The sequence below is a fragment of the Athene cunicularia genome (genome assembly GCF_003259725.1).
Source record: "Athene cunicularia isolate RWA chromosome 9 unlocalized genomic scaffold, athCun1 chr9_part1, whole genome shotgun sequence".
Lineage (NCBI taxonomy): Eukaryota > Metazoa > Chordata > Aves > Strigiformes > Strigidae > Athene > Athene cunicularia.
Genome location: NW_020799110.1, coordinates 2514894 through 2532395, shown reverse-complemented (window position 1 = coordinate 2532395; position 17502 = coordinate 2514894). Strand labels below are relative to the sequence as shown.

Below are 17502 nucleotides of genomic sequence, written 5' to 3'. Positions count from 1 at the left end.
GGGTAGGGAGCCCCGGACGAGCCTGTTGATGCTGGTGGAAAGGGTCCAGGCATCGTCCTCAACCTCTGGATTTGCTCCTCTGCTCTGTATCCGTTTGCTGCCCGTTCAGAAATGAGGCGGGCAGGCAGGTAATAATTAAAGCCATGAGTGATTAAATCGAGTGAAAGGCTTCTGGCAGGCATCTGGGTGGGTCAATGGGAACTGATGCTCCTGGATGGAGGCAGTGAACAAGTGCTGCTGCTCTCTGAGGAGGGAAACCCCCCCCCCCAGGACCCCCAAACGCCCCTCTCAGCTGGGAAGAGAAACCTGAGGGGTACCTGCACAGCTCCTTTTGCCTTCCTTATCGAGGCACCCTCTAATTTAGGGTGTCTTATACCACTTAAGATATGCCCTAGACAAGTTTTTCCAAAGCCTTCCCTGAACCCAGCTCTGAATTAAGAAACGTGTGGTTCAGAAAGCTCCGGAGAACATCTCCGGGGGGGTCTGACACCAAGCTGGGGGCTACTAGGGTGAAACTCTTCCCTTCAAAACCCTCGTTCAGGTCTCCTCCAAGGGTCTGGGAAGACGCTGCTCAGGGTCAGGCTCCGTTTTGGCTGAGGTGCCCCCCAGCCCAGCCCTGCGCTGCCGTTACGGTGGGTCACCGGGTGACCAGTCCTGACACCCTGGGTGCCTGCAGGGCTACAGGGGTGAGGACACGAGAAATTCAAGCCCACGGCACAGGCAGCAGCATTCCTCTGCTTACTCCCCACAGACACACCACCGGGGCAGCTGCCCTGCAGAGAAAGATGCAGTTTTTCCAGCCACGCTCAAATTCCTGTGTGAAACAACAGGATTTCATTAATTATCCATCTACAGAACGAGAGAACACCTGGTATCCTCAATTCTGGGGGAATATATAATTTCTGATTCTGTGCACATCTTTTTTTTTTTTTTTTCTTTTTTAAACTTACAGAAAGCCCCCTGGCCAAGTCCCACAGCACATCCCAAGCCCTGAGCTGGGAAATGCAGGCAGCGCAGTCCCCGAGTCAGGCTGGCCCTGCCTGCCCCCATCGAAGCCTTGGGCTTTCCCTGGCTGCTGTGTCTCGGCCCCAGGACCAAGGAAATCATTAACAGGGGAGAGGGGGTACTACAAGTAGGTTATCAAGTCTCCCATCCTCATTTCTACTCAGGGAAAACACTCCTTAAAAAAAAAAAAAAAAGCTGTGCAGTCAAGGCAAACCCTCCCGTTCATGCTGCCTGGGAGCAGAGGGCAGCTGAGCGGGGCACGTTCTCACCGCCGTGGGAGGGAAGGGAAGGAGGCCAGATGTATTACTCACATGAAAGCCACAGACAGCCCTTTTCCTTACGTGTTTGTCATTTCTCACTGTTCCACACATTTATTTTTACACACACGCGTCCCGCGCTCTGTGCCCGAACCCCACCAGCGGCAAGGACTTACGGAGCCCTTCAGCCCAAAAGCGATGCAAGGGGAAAGCAAAGGGTAGGAGCAGCGTTCGCCCAACAAGGTGGGCTAGCGATGGGTTTCCTTATCTCCAATGAAAGCACCAGGAACGTTTCCCTGCCCCACAGTCATTTCTCAAGGGGCCTTATCAGGTTGAGCGCTGGGAAGTTTATTTTTCAGGCGGGTATTGGCCAACCCATTTGGTTGACACAAAAAGCTGGTCTAAATACACGGGCTTTTTCTTCAGATCTCAAAATAAATACGTAGCTGGATGATGTAGCAGGTAAAAATGAGGGAGGAATACAACCCTACATCACTAGGAGAGGGAGAGGCAGGGAGTCTGCCCCGAGCGAGCCTCCCCGGCCGCTCCAGGATGCTCCTGCTGACCTTGAGCCCATGGGCTTGCCCAAGCAATCTTGCACAGAACCAGGAATTATATATGCCATCATGGAATTTCAACTTTATTTGCCAACGATTTACTGGGAGTGAGGGATTTAACTCCTCTTTAAGCCAAGCTAAAGCTTTTCCAGGGTTTAAATCTAGCAAGAAAAAAAAAAATATTTTTTAATCAGTTAATACTAGACATCTGCTTGGAAAGGGGAGTATTTGTTTGGATTACATTCATATATAATGCTTTAGACTATTACTTTTTTATTTAAGGAAGATGATGCTGAGGAGTTTTCTATCATTTTGGATGTATTACACTTCTCTAGGAGGGAATAAACCTCTGACGGTTTAAGAATCCAAACAGCGCCCTCCCCTCTTCCACGCCCCTCTTACTTCCACAGAGGTTTCTGGAGTCCTTTACAAGCAGCAGCACGGGGGTAGCAACTGATACATTTTTAGGACAAAAAACTTTTTTTTCAGTTTTAAACTGACAGAGGGGAGATGTAGATGAGATCTAAGGCAGAAATTCTCCCCTGTGAGGGGGGTGAGGCCCTGGCACAGGCTGCCCAGAGAAGCTGTGGCTGCCCCCTCCCTGGAAGGGCTCAAGGCCAGGTTGGACGGGGCTTTGGGCAACCTGGGCTGGGGGAAGGTGGCCCTGCCCGGGGCAGGGGGTGGGACTGGATGGGCTTTGAGGTCCCTTCCAGCCCAAACCACTCTGTGATTCTCTGAATTTATAAACTGGATCACATATGCTTAATAGAATTTACAAGCAGTCTGGTGATGAGCAGGTATAATGGCCCCCAAGTATTTACTGCTAACGAATGGAGAACCATTTAACCTACCAGCTCCTAATAAGCACGGGGAGACAGCAACTGAAAAGCTACAGCCGCCTCCATGCAATTTTGTTTATATTCTGAAGTCGGCCTTTTGGAAATGCAATATTCATGGTATGCAAAAGGCTATGGAGAACAGGAACTTTTCAGCAGGACAAAGCACACCCCGGAAGTTTTTGTTTTAGCATCAAGAAATTAAAACGTTACAATCCACCTCACTCTGCAGCGTTTCCTGGAGCAAATCCCATCTGCTACAAACAATTTTCAGCACTTTCAGCCTGGACATGCCGACGGTGCTGGGCAGACCTGACGTCCCGTGGAAGCAGAGAGGGGTTAGTGGCCATAAACCACACGTCACTCACAGCCTGTTCTCTTTACATCCCCTCAAACGACCCAAAACCAGACCTCACCCATTGCTTCTCCCTGCAGCCGATGTGTAAACCAGCCCCAGGGACAACTGACCCCCAGCAGCATCCCCAGCTGGCCCACGGACCACGATGTGTCCCCACCAGCGCTGCCCGGAGCAGCTGCGCCCGACCTCATCCTCCTGCCCTCGCCAGGAGCAGCCTGGCACTGGCACCCGGAGCATCCACGCCTGGCACGGCCACGCCGATGGCTGAAATACAGGGGGGAACCCACCGACAGCCCACATCCCCCCCGACTTCAGCTCAAAAGTCCATTTTTTGCTGAGCTGTGCCTGGGTTGAGGGGATGCTGGCACCTGCGGGAGGCACCCAGCAGCTCCCCAAACCATCCGAGATCTTCTCGGAAAGATTCCCAAAGCTGCAGCCGTATAAATATTGATACAGAATAACTGAAAATCATTAAAGCTCCTTCTTCTGATGCATGAGCTCTGAGTAACATCTTCGTCAGATCTCTTTGATAACAAATTGGGTAGAAGTTTTTAATGGAGCTAATAAACCCAGTTACGCATTTTCAAATTCCCCTTGCTGCGTGGCACGCTCAGCCTTGCTGCGTGCAGCTTGCAGGCAGGCTTTCCTAGCCCCTCTGCCCACATTTATTTTTTTCATTTTCATTTTTCAAATCGAAATTCTTTACATTTGGAAAAAAAAAAAAAAAAAGTTGCATTGAGCCCCCATTACACACCCTTTGCATTTTAACAGCAGGCGCGGAGAGGAATTAATGTATGTTCTGACAATGAAGAGAGAAAAGGGAAAAGATGGCATGAGAAGAGGGAAAAGAGAGAGATTTTCCCCGAGAGGATGAAGGACAGGGTGGCCTTCAGCTTCCTCAGAGTGGGGACAGCAGGAGCGACATGGAAATGTTGACGAGTTGGAAGCACGTACAGAAATCCCACGTCCCATGCTCAACACTTAGTAACTATTAAGCTACTGGTCTGGGGCCAAAAGCAATTTCTGGATGAAATATTAAGCCCTTTTAATTGCAGCAAAGTCCTCGAAACTCCAGCCTGGCCGTGCAGGCAGGCAGACAGCAGCATAACCGGCACGTAAATACGGGCCGTTAATTAGTCTTCAGCGTGGCGCGTACCAACAGGCTGCGCCTATGTTCAGCCAATGACAAAAAATGAAGCACTCAGTTATCCACTATAAATTAAGCCACCGACCCCGGAGGAGTCAGAGGACAACATCTGTGGATGGGGGTGGGATTATCCTGCCACCGGCTGCCTCCAGCCGGTCTATCCCTTTCCATTCCCCTTGTGCTTTCCAGCAGGGAAGGGATCCGAGGGCTCGTTTCTGGGCTGGCGCTATTTTGCAGCTCATTTTAATTGCAGAAGGGATGGTAAAAGCACAGAATGGGGACTCGCAGGCTGAAGAAGTAAACAAACCATACTCCAAACTCACTCCGAGATGAAGTTTCTTTTTCAAACGGAGCCAAATACCATAAATATGAATATACTAATGCAAACAGGTAACAGCAGTGTCCTTTACATGCTTCTGCAATAAAAGTGTGAGTTTATGGAGACAAACCTCCCTCTGAGTCACGGTCGGGATAAAAATAGACAGAAGGGGATTTTTCACACAGCTCTGAAGTCTGATGTTCATAACTCCAAGCTTACTGACACAGCCTGGCAGAAATCTACTTTTTTTTTTTTTTTTTTTTTTGGGGGGGGTGTGTGTGTGTCTACTTATACTATGTACACAACTCTCCAAAAATCAGAGAGGTTCAGACCCCAAGACCAAGGGTTTTTTCGGAAGGATGCGATTACTGAGTGGGAACAAACCCAGGTCCATGCGAGCAAAGCCTGGCTCTTGCTTTAGGTTTGGTTTACACTTTCAGTTTTTCAGAAAACGGATGTAAAGCTGATTTTCCGAGTCTGACTCCCAGCCCCACTGTCACTTGAGAAAGAAAAAAATAATAATCCCCTTGTGCTGCAGCAGCCTGTAGGTCGGAAAGCTGCTTACACTGAATGGGCACGGTGCATTCTGCAATGGACATCGGTTATAAGCTCCCAAACCAATACCATCAGCGGTAAGAAAACCCCATCCCTGCCTGTTCCTGACACCACAGCCCTCCACGAGAGACCGCCAGGCTGCAAAACCCAGTATTTAAAATACGAGGTGAAGTTATAACCCCTTTGGTAGGGCAGGCACACTGAGCATGAGGTTGGAAAAAGCTAAAAATAACAGGATAAGCAAGGGTGGATCCCAGCTGAGCCTTATTAGTCATGGAGCGAGGGAGCCACGCGGGGCTGCTGCCTGGTGGCAGAGCAGCACCATATAAGAGCAAAAGAATGACTCTTGTCTCTTAAATCAGATTTTTTTCCCCTCTCCTGTTCTGCCTCAGGCACTCTTTTCCTCCGAGCAGACTTGCTCTGGCAGCCTCCAGCTTCTACTAATAATACGGTGTATTGTTTTCTGTGAGTCTTTAAACAGAATAAAGATCACGGGTGATTCATTTTAGGGTGTCTGCTGGAATTGAACCAATATTGACAGACAGGCACGTGAGAGGTTTATTATATATAGTGGTGGTTGTTGGTTTTTTTTTTTTTTTTTTTTTTACTTACACCACCTTTGTGTCAAAACTGAGCCTTTGAGTCAAGTGATGATCGAGTCACTGACAGCAGGAGCACCCAGCAAAGGCAGCGCTTGCTCCTGGAGGATTAATTTGGGGATGAGCAGAAAGGGTGAGGGCCAGCGTGCAGTGTTTTACCTTGGGATGACGGCACAGGACAACGGAGGGATCAATAACCAAACAGCTTCGCCTGGAGGGAACCCCCTCCACAGCCTCACCAGCCCCATCCTCCCCATCTTCCCCCGCACCGGTGTTAATTGTAATTACAGCATCCCACCAGTTCTGCCAGGCTCCAGCCAGCCAGCCAGCCCCAAGAGCAAGCAGGGCCATCGCCTTGCCGAGGGGACACAAGTGACACCAGCCCCTCGGAGCCCAGCAGACGTGGAGCAGCCCGGCACCCACACTGCCCAGGCTTTGCTGCAGGCTGGTGGGTGCTGGGGGAACGTCCCGGGACCGCCTCGTCCAAAGCCGTGCCTTTGCACGGCACCTGCTCACCCCTGCAGCTTTCCAATGTGACAATCCCTGGAAAAGCTCAAAATACCTGGGAGCAGGGAGCAGCCCGTCACCCCCCGCACAGCGGGGCCGCATTTGCACACAGTGGCTCCTTGTTCCCGAGGCCAAAACGCAGAGAATTACCATTTGTTCTCATGATAAGGGCTGTCTTCTGAGCTTCTCTAAGCATCACATTCACCCGACACAGCATTCATCTCTCCAAGCCCCTTTTCCAGCAGAACTAACGCGCACACAACGCGCTCAGGCTCTGCGCGCTACTCCAGTGTAATTTTCAAGTTTAAATGGAATAATGATAATTAAGCAGTGAAGTAAGGCTTTGGTACTTCAACACTTGTGAAGACAAACGAGAAGTCGAATATAAAGAAGAAAAGAGAGCAGCGCTGCAGATAAAACCCCTGCCTTGGCCTGATTTCAGCCCTTGCAGCCGGTCGGGGGAATCGGAGCACTCACCCCATCCTGTGCCCTACCACAGCCTTGGCATTTAATGGTATATTGGATTCCCGAGTTTAATGTCAGGGACATTAAATCCATCATTACACCTCTGCATCACCAGGGTAGGCTGAGGTGCCTCTCGGACTAAGCCCTGCCTTTTGCAAACAAGCCCAGGGATGTTTTTGCAAAGCTTCAGGAACTCCCCAGCAATCAGGTATTGGCACAACCTCTCCATATGCCATTAAGCAGAAGCTGTTTCTGGGCCTCAGACTCCCTCCACAGAGAAATGACAGTTTATATTTTTGGATTTTACCAAACTATCAGTGCAAAAGGAGCTGGGGAAAAGCTGCTCACAGAAAGAAAACACTCAAAGAAGGTATTTGCTTTCTGCCGCACAGCTTCTCTCTCCATCACCTCCGCTGGGAGCTGCGAGCCCAGGGCAGAAGGATAATAAATGGCATTTTAACAGGAAAGCGGAGCACAGAGCAACGGCCAGGCAGGAGCTCTGGTCTGTAAAGTGAGGAATCACGGTCACCCTTTCACCAGCACCTCCACACCAAGGAGCATCACTGCAGAAAACAGCTGGCACACCTGCACGGCCACCCCGGCACCTTCCCCTGGGCTGGCTGGCGAGATCTCCTCTCAGCTCTCCCCCAAGCGTAGGGAAAAATGCCTTTTGGCCCAAAGACCTACTGCTGGAGGTCAGAGAAAGCTGCGTGGCCTGTCCTCGCCCTTCGTGGTGGTCAGCTGCTCCGGAGAAGTTGCCTTTGGCACCTGACGGGTCACCGTTCGCTCCAAGCTACTGACGCACCAACCCGGAGAGAGCAGAGCAAAGCTCTTTATAATAAATGAAATTGTTTGGCATTTTGTTTGTCCTCACTTGGGGCCCATATTTCTGCATGTCTGGTCTGTGGGAAGCCAGACCCTGGCCAGCTGGGGCGGCAGGGGCTTGCATCAACACCCCACGTAGGGAGCAGAGCCCAGGTCTGGCCTGAAGCCCGTCATGGCACAGCTTGAAAGGAACGAGGGAGAGCAAATACCTGAGCCGTGGGAGGAAAAAGAGAAGGCCATGAGAATGCTGGCTGCCACAGCAAAGCAATTACAGCTTAAAGTTACAAAATAAACTCCCCCCGGCTCTCAGGGCGCTGCTCTGGGGAGCTGGAGGAGCGCTTTGCTTGGCTGCGGTGGGTGTTACTCCGAGGAGGACTCATCGCCACGCTGGAAACAGCAGCAGCATGTCCAAGGCACCCAGAAAAGAGCCTTGTGGAAAGTTTATTTTACCAGAAGCTGTTATTTCTCTGCCAGACATGTGCTATGTTACATGTTTACTAGTTTTCCTCCAAATATATTACATTAACCAGCTAAAAAATTTTAAACAAAGCTACAGTGACTGCTGCATCACTGGGATGAGGGGGACATCCGGGCAGGGACATCTGCGGGGTCAGATCCAGACATCAAACTACTCCAGCCTTGATTCTGGTTTTGTTTGGTCCGGCGCAAAACACAAACATAAATCACTACCAGACATGCATTCAGCAGCACGTTATATTCTATGGACAAACTCCAGCCTCCTGGGCGTGCGGCTCAGCCTGGCTGCTGAAGCCATCGGAAGAGTTTTTGGATGCTGCAGCAGCTCTCCAGCATCTATTAATAGTATCAGCAATTTCAGTGATATTAACCTTCAGCTAATTCTACATCTAAATCATTTCATGAGTCCAAAAGCGTGCAGATAACAAGGTGGGAGGGAACCGCTAATGAAGTGCTGGAGCAGATGGGAATGCAGAGCCAGCCCTAAGGATCACACAGCTTCCTGCTGCGTGTGGGACCGAGCCGTGCCGGGGTTGGGATGGGGACCAGCACCACAAAAATCTCACTTGCCTCAAGTGAAATATATCTACGTATATGGCACTATGGCATATAGGGACAGACGGTACTATCCGTAAGACGCGGGAAACCCTCGTACACACGTCTTAAGGACAGCTTGGACTGATATTTCTCGGGAAAACGGGATAGCTCATCCAGCCTTTGTGTAGAGAGGATGACTGGGTAAGCTCCTGAGCAACCTTTGCGTGCAATTTAGACACTCTTAAGGTACGCAAATAGTAGCTAGTTTGGTCATTTGAGGCTACGTTTTAAAAGATTTCCAAGAGAAGAGGGGGACAAGGCTGTACAGAGCTCTGGTTTGCAGGCGCGTGCCCTGATTTTCACCGACTTTGCCCTTCCCAGAATCAGACGACTGGAAAAGGTCCCGGAAATTTTTAATTTTTTTTTTTTTTTTTCCAAGGTTACAGGATGTTTCCCTGCTGCTCCCAGGAGGTCCCAGGTCAGCCTACAGAAGTAACAAGCTGGGAGTCTTCCTCCTAGGGAAAGGCCTCTTTCATCTCTGCAAGGCACAGCCAGAAGCTGACTTTACAATTTCCAGCCTGAGAAATAATAGATGAGAAAGCAGAAGACGAAAGAAAAGGCCAGCTAGATCACGCCAGGATATACGCTAAGCTGATGGATATTACGTATTAATGCAAATGCACAGCGTAGAGAATTCAGTAAGGAAAAAATGTCTCACAGATTAATTCTTTTTCAAAACTACTAGGAAGAGTTTATCAGCAAACTCCTATCGGGCAAAGGAGACAGAGAAGAGGATGGCCACACCTGACTCAGGTAACAGAACTCTGGTATTTCCCCAAGTCCCTCTTTAATAAATTCAATATAGGCATTACATTAAATAAAAAGTTTAGATTAAATTTTTAATAACTCACTAAAAGCGTTTCAATTCCCTACGGACCGCACACGCTAGCAGCTTTCGTGTGCATAAAGAATTAAGCACTTTAATATAGTTCTCCTTTTTTAGCGTTGCCATCTACCAGCTAAGAGAGGATTAAATCTCAGCCCGGCACTTCCCTTTCCTCCCCAACCCCTCTGAATTGCAGCTATTTCCTCCAGCCCAGCCGAACGCTTGGGTTTCATTTTAACAAAGCACGGATGAGCTGAAATAAATGGCCTTGGCGCGACTTTCTCGTTTAAAGGAGATCTATAGATCACTGAGCAGGAACCCAAAGTGGTGATATAAATAAGATCTACCACTTCTGTGACGCAAATGACTCCACAGGCGTGACAGGGAAAGACAAAGCACCCCAAAATGATACAAGCACTTGAAAAAAGCTGGAAACCCTTGAAGAGAAGAGTGATTATGCAGCACCTCACGTCTACGGTAACAACTGCAGATAATTGCAAGAGGGAAACTCGTTTTCTACCGAAGCCATCGGCGCTTTGCTTACAGAAGCGGCATCGATATCAGGTCCGGGTTAGCGTGCGAGCCGGAAGAAACGTTTTCAGATCTTTTTAGTTACAGCTAAGGAAACCTCTCAAGCAAAAAGCAGAATTATTTGGAGATTTAACAGCCGAAACAGAGCAAACCCCGCTGCTGGAGAAGCCGCAGCCGCTCCTCAGCGGCGTCATTCTGCCCCGACGCTGGGCTGGGGGACACCTCGCTGGGGGAGCAGCCACGGTAACTCGTGGTCCAAGGGAGTCAGTCTTGGAAAACACTGAGGCGATCAGATGATGCGGTTATTTCAAACAGCTATTTGGTTTAGAAAATAAATACCTATCCTGAGTCACTGGGAGAAACTGGGAGATCAGATTTCCTCCCAGTGGTGGTTATACCTAACTTCCGTAACTTAACACGGGAATTTTATACACCCTCACAACAGGCTTTCCCTTCAAAAAGCATTGTAAAAGTCCATTTTTCCAACCAAAACGTCCTGGCCATGCTGCAGGCACAGCAATTTGCACAGCTAAGTGCACAAGTCGATTTGTTAATGTAGTTACCAACCCGAAATCCCCTGACACGAGAAAGGAGAAGTTTTATTTCAGTAGAGAAAGTTGTACCTGTTCAAACACAAACGGGTTTGGAGTTGAGAACGTTTATTTTACCTTCTCAAAAGGCAGCTTAGCCCAAATATTGGTCAACGGTTTACCTCACGTACAAGCATTTACAAACCGGATCACAGCGCAGTTTTGGCTTTTTATTTATCCTTTGCTTTCTTAAGATGAGAGAGTAGACCTCAAGTATGTCTTGCAACCCCCTTTGGGTTTTGTGTGTTTGTGCACAGATAAATACTGAGCTGCCCATGCACCAGCACTACAAATGGGTGCCCTATATCACTGACACAAAATTTTACTGATTTTTGGGGTTTTTTTTTTGCTGTTAGGTAGTAGAAGTGCTGCCCTGAATGCAGCCAGAACCCAGTTCTTTCTCTCCAGTTTCTACACAAACTTTAAAAAAAAATAAGCAAGTAACGCACTTGATTTTCCAACCAGCGGCCCGTTAATACAAAATCCAAGCAGAGAAAAGGAAGGAAATAAAGCACAATTCTTCCTGTCCCTATCACCGCTAAGCGAATTCTGCTGTTCATATAAACACACCTGGTAAGGTTTTGGGGGTATTTGGCGCATTCTTTAAAACAATTAAGTAGAGAGTTTCCGCAGACACGCTCCAGGTCTTTGTGCAATAACCAGGATCATTAGCTCCGGAGTTCAGGACAGTCCTGCCCCAGAGATGCAGGACCACAAAAAAAAAATTTCTCCACGCCAGACCCAGGACCACTTGCCTGCCTGCTGCGTGGGGGCTGATGCCGGCGGGGCAGGAGGGGCTGCTCCATGCTTAGCAAAATCCCCGCTTTCAGCTCCTCCAGCAATCTCCGCCCGGTTAGACTTCAACCCTACCGCTTTCTGCTCATACATTTATTTTATTACCTTTTCCAAGTGCCCGCGAGAGTTTGAGGGCCTGGTGAGTTTAATACTTGTTCCTGAAAGGCTTTGTCAGCAGCAGCTCTGGCGGTCGCTGCCGGGATGGAGCTAGTCTGGCTTTCGAGGGCTCCTCGGTAGATCTGCAATGTGGTTTGACTTGCAGTTTCTTTTCACATGGTTTTTAAATACCCTCTGCCTATAATTTCTCTCTCCACACACCCCCCATTATTTTCCCCAGCACCAGGTGTTACAGACACCCTGTCCTACTCCTGAGTGCAAGCGCACTAACTGCTGTCCCTCAGTAGTAAAAATAACAGGTTTTACACAGCAGAGGTCGGGTCTGAGAATTAAAAACCACTACCCTTGCATTTATCACACCCAATATGCAAGAAACAGATGCACAAGTACATCATTATTATCCTGTCAAATAAGCGTTCCTGCTGCCCGCTCCCATTTCAGCCCAAGATACTCACTCGGATTTAAGTGGGAATTTAAAAGTAGGGGAGGGGTACAGGGCTCCAGACTGCAGAATCCCTCGATTTCAGGATTACACCAACAAAATGATGCTCTGAGATGAGAAAAATTTTGGCTTTGACATAAAGGCTCACTTCTCTCCTTGGAAATCCTTAGCGTTTGCTGCTTACGATACCCAACACCAAAACCACTCTTAAAACACACCGCATTGGCCTTGCGGAGCCAGCACCACGACTAGCACTTTTCAGTATCGCATACAAGCGCATTAAAGAGGGATTTATCGTTGCCTGCAACACAATTAGCATGAGAACAACCCAACTTTTTCAGCTTTTTCCGGCAATTTCCACATCCCACACTTACCAATCGGCCGGGGAGCGCTGCCAGCTCGCCGGGCTCCATCACACCGAGGAATTCACGGAATAGCAATACTCGGAGAGAGGAGAATCGTTCATCAAAAAAGAATCTGTATGTTGTCACCCCATGTGTTTAGCACTTTCTTTAATGAAAGGCGTCTGCAGCAGCAATGGAGATAAAGTTTTTGCTCAAGATTATTAATCGCAGGCATTTTGCCTGGCCCAGTTTCAGAAGCAGCAAACATACATCTCCCCGACCTACGTAATTACCAACGCTCTTCAAGCAACAAGCACTTTAGAGTACCTATAGATGTTTTCTTAGCCTAATGACATTACACACTTTGGCAGAGTCGTTAATATCTCGCCAGCCTCATCTAACCTTTGAGCTGGGTGGAAAGTGGCCAAAGTACAATCCTTTGATTCCTCCACAGCAGAGCCTGGCAGCGATGCATCACCCACTGCAATCCATCCCCGCGACACCGCGGGGACACCGGCACAGAGCAAACACAAACCCCCTGGTTTGACTGAAACGACGGTATTTTCCACAGCTAAAAGGTTTGCTTTGCGTGTCAGCTAAACCTTAAAACAAATGAACTGCCCCTGGAAAACCTCTGTTATCGTGACTCTGACTTGCTTTAGTTGCTTGATGAAGACTTAAAACGGTCAAACTGTCTGGGTAAAAGAGTCGTCAGGTGGAGAGAGAAGGTCTTGTTGGGCCTCTACCCTGTAGCAATGACAGAAATGCAATTTCCTGCCAGCCAGAAGTTTGATTTTCAAAATCAGTGTGTCAGAATTTAATGCGCTGACAGTTCCTGTCTGAGGAAAATTGCTTTCAGGCACTAAACATCTGGCTGTTACTGCCCGCTTCCAACACTCGCAGCCAAGCCGACACCAAACATCATTCAGGGACGAAGACACTTTAAGCAAGCGCAATCAAGCAATTATTACTTATTTTAAAGTGAGAACAAACTCACTGCCAATCTTCAAGCAAAGATTTGCTCCCTAAATGCTAAGGACAACGCACTGAGGCAAACCAAAGGTTTGCAACACCTGACGCCAAGGCTCTGTGCTTTGATCCCAGCCTGTGCTCCCGACAGCCCTCTTACACCGATACCCTCACACGGCTTTAACAAGAGCCTGTGGGACACAGAAGCATTGTTGGTTGCTCCAGTCCTGTACTTCCTCTTGCCAACCTGGTCTACACATTTCTCCTGACACATGGGTGGGGGCAAGGAGGGGGGTGAGAGCAACCCTGAGGAGAAGGACTTGGGGGGAGATCAGGGGTGGAAAACTGCCTGTGAGGCAGCAGCGTGCACTCGCAGCCCAGCAAGGCCCCGTGTGCTGGGCTGCACCCAGAGCAGGGGGGGCACAGGGCCAGGGGGGATTCTCCCCCTCTGCTCCGCTCTGGGAGACCCCCCTGCAGGGCTGGGTCCAGCTCGGGGGCACCAACAGCAGAAGGACACGGACCTGCTGGAGCGGGGCCAGAGGAGGCCACGGAGATGCTGGGGGGGCTGGAGCCCCCCTGTGAGGACAGGCTGGGAGAGTTGGGGGGTTCAGCTGGGGAAGAGAAGCTCCGGGGAGACCTTAGAGCGGCCCCCCAGGGCTGAAAGGGGCTGCAGGGAAGGGGAGGGGACTCTGGATCGGGGGGGGATAGGACAAGGGGTGACAGTTTTAAACTGACAGAGGGGAGATGTAGATGAGATCTAAGGCAGAAATTCTCCCCTGTGAGGGGGGTGAGGCCCTGGCACAGGCTGCCCAGAGAAGCTGTGGCTGCCCCCTCCCTGGAAGGGTTCAAGGCCAGGTTGGACGGGGCTTTGGGCAACCTGGGCTGGGGGAAGGTGGCCCTGCCCGGGGCAGGGGGTGGGACTGGATGGGCTTTGAGGTCCCTTCCAACCCAAACCAGTCTGTGATTCCATGAAACAAATCTAGCTTCCTAACACACTGTAAATGCACGAGCCCACACGCTTAAGGCGAAGTTACGTGTCTGGGCAGAGAGCGCTGATGCACGATCCGTTATACGCGCTGCCAGAGGTACAGATAAGAGGCATATATCTGTCTCGACAGTGTATGCAGGAATATTTTAGTGATGAAAAGGAAAAATATAGACTCCAGCACACCCTTACCTGTACAGAACGCTTCTGCAGAAGTCCTGGAGGCTGCAGGGATGAGCTTTTATCACCACTGCCTGCAATAAGCCTGCTTTGTGGACAGCATAATTCATTCAGTAGTGCCATCCATCTACAGACTGTCACAAGCACCCAAGTCTCTTTGCGAGGGTGAGTCGGCCGGCTGAGCCATTTCCTCTCCTGCAAGTGTTTTTTTAATTGACTACAGAATTTGCAGATATTATTTTCAGAAAATACATCCTATTGATTGTAATTACCATCCTCGGAGATGCGATGGAAAGAATATTAAAACCATTAACGCTGATTTGGATTTTATTAGAGCCATTAGTGAAACAGCAAGCAGAGCGCTGTTGCTTCCCGAGCACCTCAACAGCTCCTAAGCACCATAAATCATCTCACGGCACATTTGTTACTGCTTTGGATGCAGCCAGGAGTTGAGCAAAGGGAAAAAAGAAAAAAAAAAAAAAAAAAAAAAGGGAGGGGCAGGCTTCACGCAGCTGGGTGATGAGATTGATCCAAGCATCTTCTTAATGAAACTTCTAAGCATCAACTGCCTTCAGAAAAAAAAAGTCATTTCTTCTCTGAGCTAGATGTCCAGCAGACTCAAGAGCCATCTGACACAACCCACTGGCCCTCTGCGTGTCAGAGTGGCCTTGCAGGCAGCTCATCCGCCCAACTGCACCTCCAGAAACAGTTATTTCACCCTTGGTTGGGGACAAAGAGGGAAACACCCTCCCTTTCTAGACATCATCTTCCCATGGGTACCTGGCCCACGTGAACCCCACCAGACTGACGCAGCGTTAGGGACCTGGGTGGCATTACAGCGAGCCCACACCTTGAGAACAACCTGCCCAGGGACATGGCGTGGCCAGGACCGACCGACCCACAGCCCAGCTCCATCCAACCCAGCCAGACCTGTGCTTCTTTCACCAGAATCTTTTAACGGGGCTGCTGAGGCCAAGCAGAAGTCACCAGCCTCTTCCCAAACGTTCCTGGTAGGAGCTTCTCAGGCACCACTACCCTGTCCGCAACGGGAGAAACCAGCCTTGGCCCTCACGTCTCGCTTGTTTTTAGTTTCCAGATGCAATTACACAAGTCATTCCCACATAATTAATATTCACTTTCTCCAACCTTCTCATCAACTTGGGGTAGATCTCTGCACACACAGATGCAACCAAAGGGCCCTCTTCAGCTTAAACTTTGATTTCTCCCTGATCTCACACAGCATTTCAGCTCAGATCTTCCTTGCCTAGAAAACCTCCTAAAACCATCTCAGTGTCTCCTTAGAAAACCAAATTTCCTTCTCCCGTGACTCCAGCCCCACCAACATCCCTCATCAAGGACTCAGCACGGGTCACTGCAGGCTTGTGGAGCACCAGAAACTCCTGAAACCAGCTTCGGGCACTGCCGGGGGAGGGCAGGAGGCAGGGATGGAGCAGGCAGGGCCCCTCTGCCAGCACCCAGCACCACACCTGACCCTCTGCTGAGGGGCCCAGCACCAGCTGGGCAGAGCCGTGACAGGTCACTCCTATCCCAGCGTGGTGGCCTCTGCCCCACCTTCTCTTTTATCCACAAAAAAAGCACAATTAAATATAAGCACCGACAGCAGAAGGAAGTCTCCGTTCCTCTAATTTTATAGGAGTTGCACCGGATTTTATTTTCCGTAATAGAACATCTACCCTGGATTCCTGATAACCTAAACCAGCCCAAGAAACGCTTCCACTCAAAGCAACAGCTGCTTTCACATCGCATCCCTGGCGACGAGATCATTTAGACTACGCCAGCCAAGGCCTAGAATACTGAATTTTCCCTTTTTTCTGATATATTCTGCTAGCAGTTGGAGCAAGCTAGTCCATCTTCTCTGGAGTTGCTTCCTGGCTGTTTTCACTTCATGATTTTCATATTTACAAACACTAGGGCTTCCAGCAGGGCAAGGCAAGGCTTTGTTATAAATAGCAAGATACCAAACCACAGGAAAACGTCGAGGTCAGGAGACAAAAAAAAATAAAAAGAGATTTTCTCTTCAATCTGGTTTTAGTCAGTCTTGAAGGCATCGAGTCCCCACAGCTCGTGGGGTGCTACAGACACAGCCCAAACCTGTGGGAGGGGACAGTGGTTCCACGGGCCACATCAAATATCTCCTCTGAGCTGGCCAGGAGGCAAAACGCCCCTTCCCTGCAGGGTGTGGGCTGCGGCCAACAGCCCCTTCCCTTTGCCCCAGGAGGGGAATGGAAGAAGCAGAGCTGGAATACCTCCTCCTCCTCCTCCTCCTCCTCCTCCCTGTGCACCAGGGGAAGGGGCATCCCGGCATCGCAGAAGCAAAGACAAGGCTGGGAAAGCAAAGCCAAAACCTTTTTTTTCAGGTGCCTCCCGGACCGCTGGTTGGGTGGAGAGCTGAGGAAAGATTCTCCAGACCCACATACACCGAAAAACTCAGGTCTGCAGAGCAGAAAACTCCAGTTGCTTGTGAGTGTGAGGCCTGGCAGCTCAGCCCTACTCCCGGGAGATGCTCCCAAGGTGTTGGGCTCCTCAGTGCCCAGACCTGGGCGCTCCCCATGGTTCAAAGCAGCTCTGGGCGCTGCCCAGGAGCGCTCGGGCTGCACGGCACAAGCCGCACACCCCAACTCGCAGCAGGACAAGTCAGGGCGTGAGGCAGGAGTGAATGCCTCCTCCTGCCTTTGTGCTCGCAGGAGGGAACGGAAGGATGGAGGAGGAAAATCTTTACAGAGGTGAACAGGCAGAATTCCTTAGGTGACACCTCATCTGGGTAAGCACATACCCCGAGGCAAAGAGTTTCCAGCACCCAGACGCTGCCAGCAGCTCTCAGGCAGCAGGAGTTTATCAGATAACACTGTAGAAATAAGCTCCCAAACCACAAGCGAGCTTTTTTTTTTCCCCCCCTGCTTTTTTTTTTTTTTTTTTAAGCTGAGTTTCTGCACAAATGACTGTAATTAAGGATGTTACCTGTCAGTGAGTTCCTCGGGGCACTGAGGCCACAACGTTCAGGCTTTGGAAAAAGCATCCTACAACAGCAGCCGTCCCACTCCTCTAACCAGCTTATTTATCACATCCAGCACCCACCCAGATGTCTCATCAATTAGTTGTAATTCAAGGATTTAGGGGGAAATCCCCACCTTCCTGAGCCAGATGACTTCACAGGAAGTAAGGGGATGGAATGCCTCAGGAAAAAAAAAAAAAAAAATA

At 49.7% G+C, this 17502-nt stretch overlaps 1 protein-coding gene across 1 annotated transcript in view; it reads right to left on the bottom strand.

The window, feature by feature from the left end:
- SCHIP1 (schwannomin interacting protein 1) overlaps positions 1-12233 on the bottom strand; it is a 31570-nt gene extending 19337 nt beyond the window's left edge. Inside the window, exon 1 of the mRNA XM_026854673.1 lies at positions 12180-12233. Coding sequence (XP_026710474.1) covers positions 12180-12218 — 39 coding nt within the window. The 5' untranslated portion in view covers positions 12219-12233. The remainder of the gene's footprint in view (positions 1-12179) is intronic.
- Positions 12234-17502: the final 5269 nt, after the last annotated feature.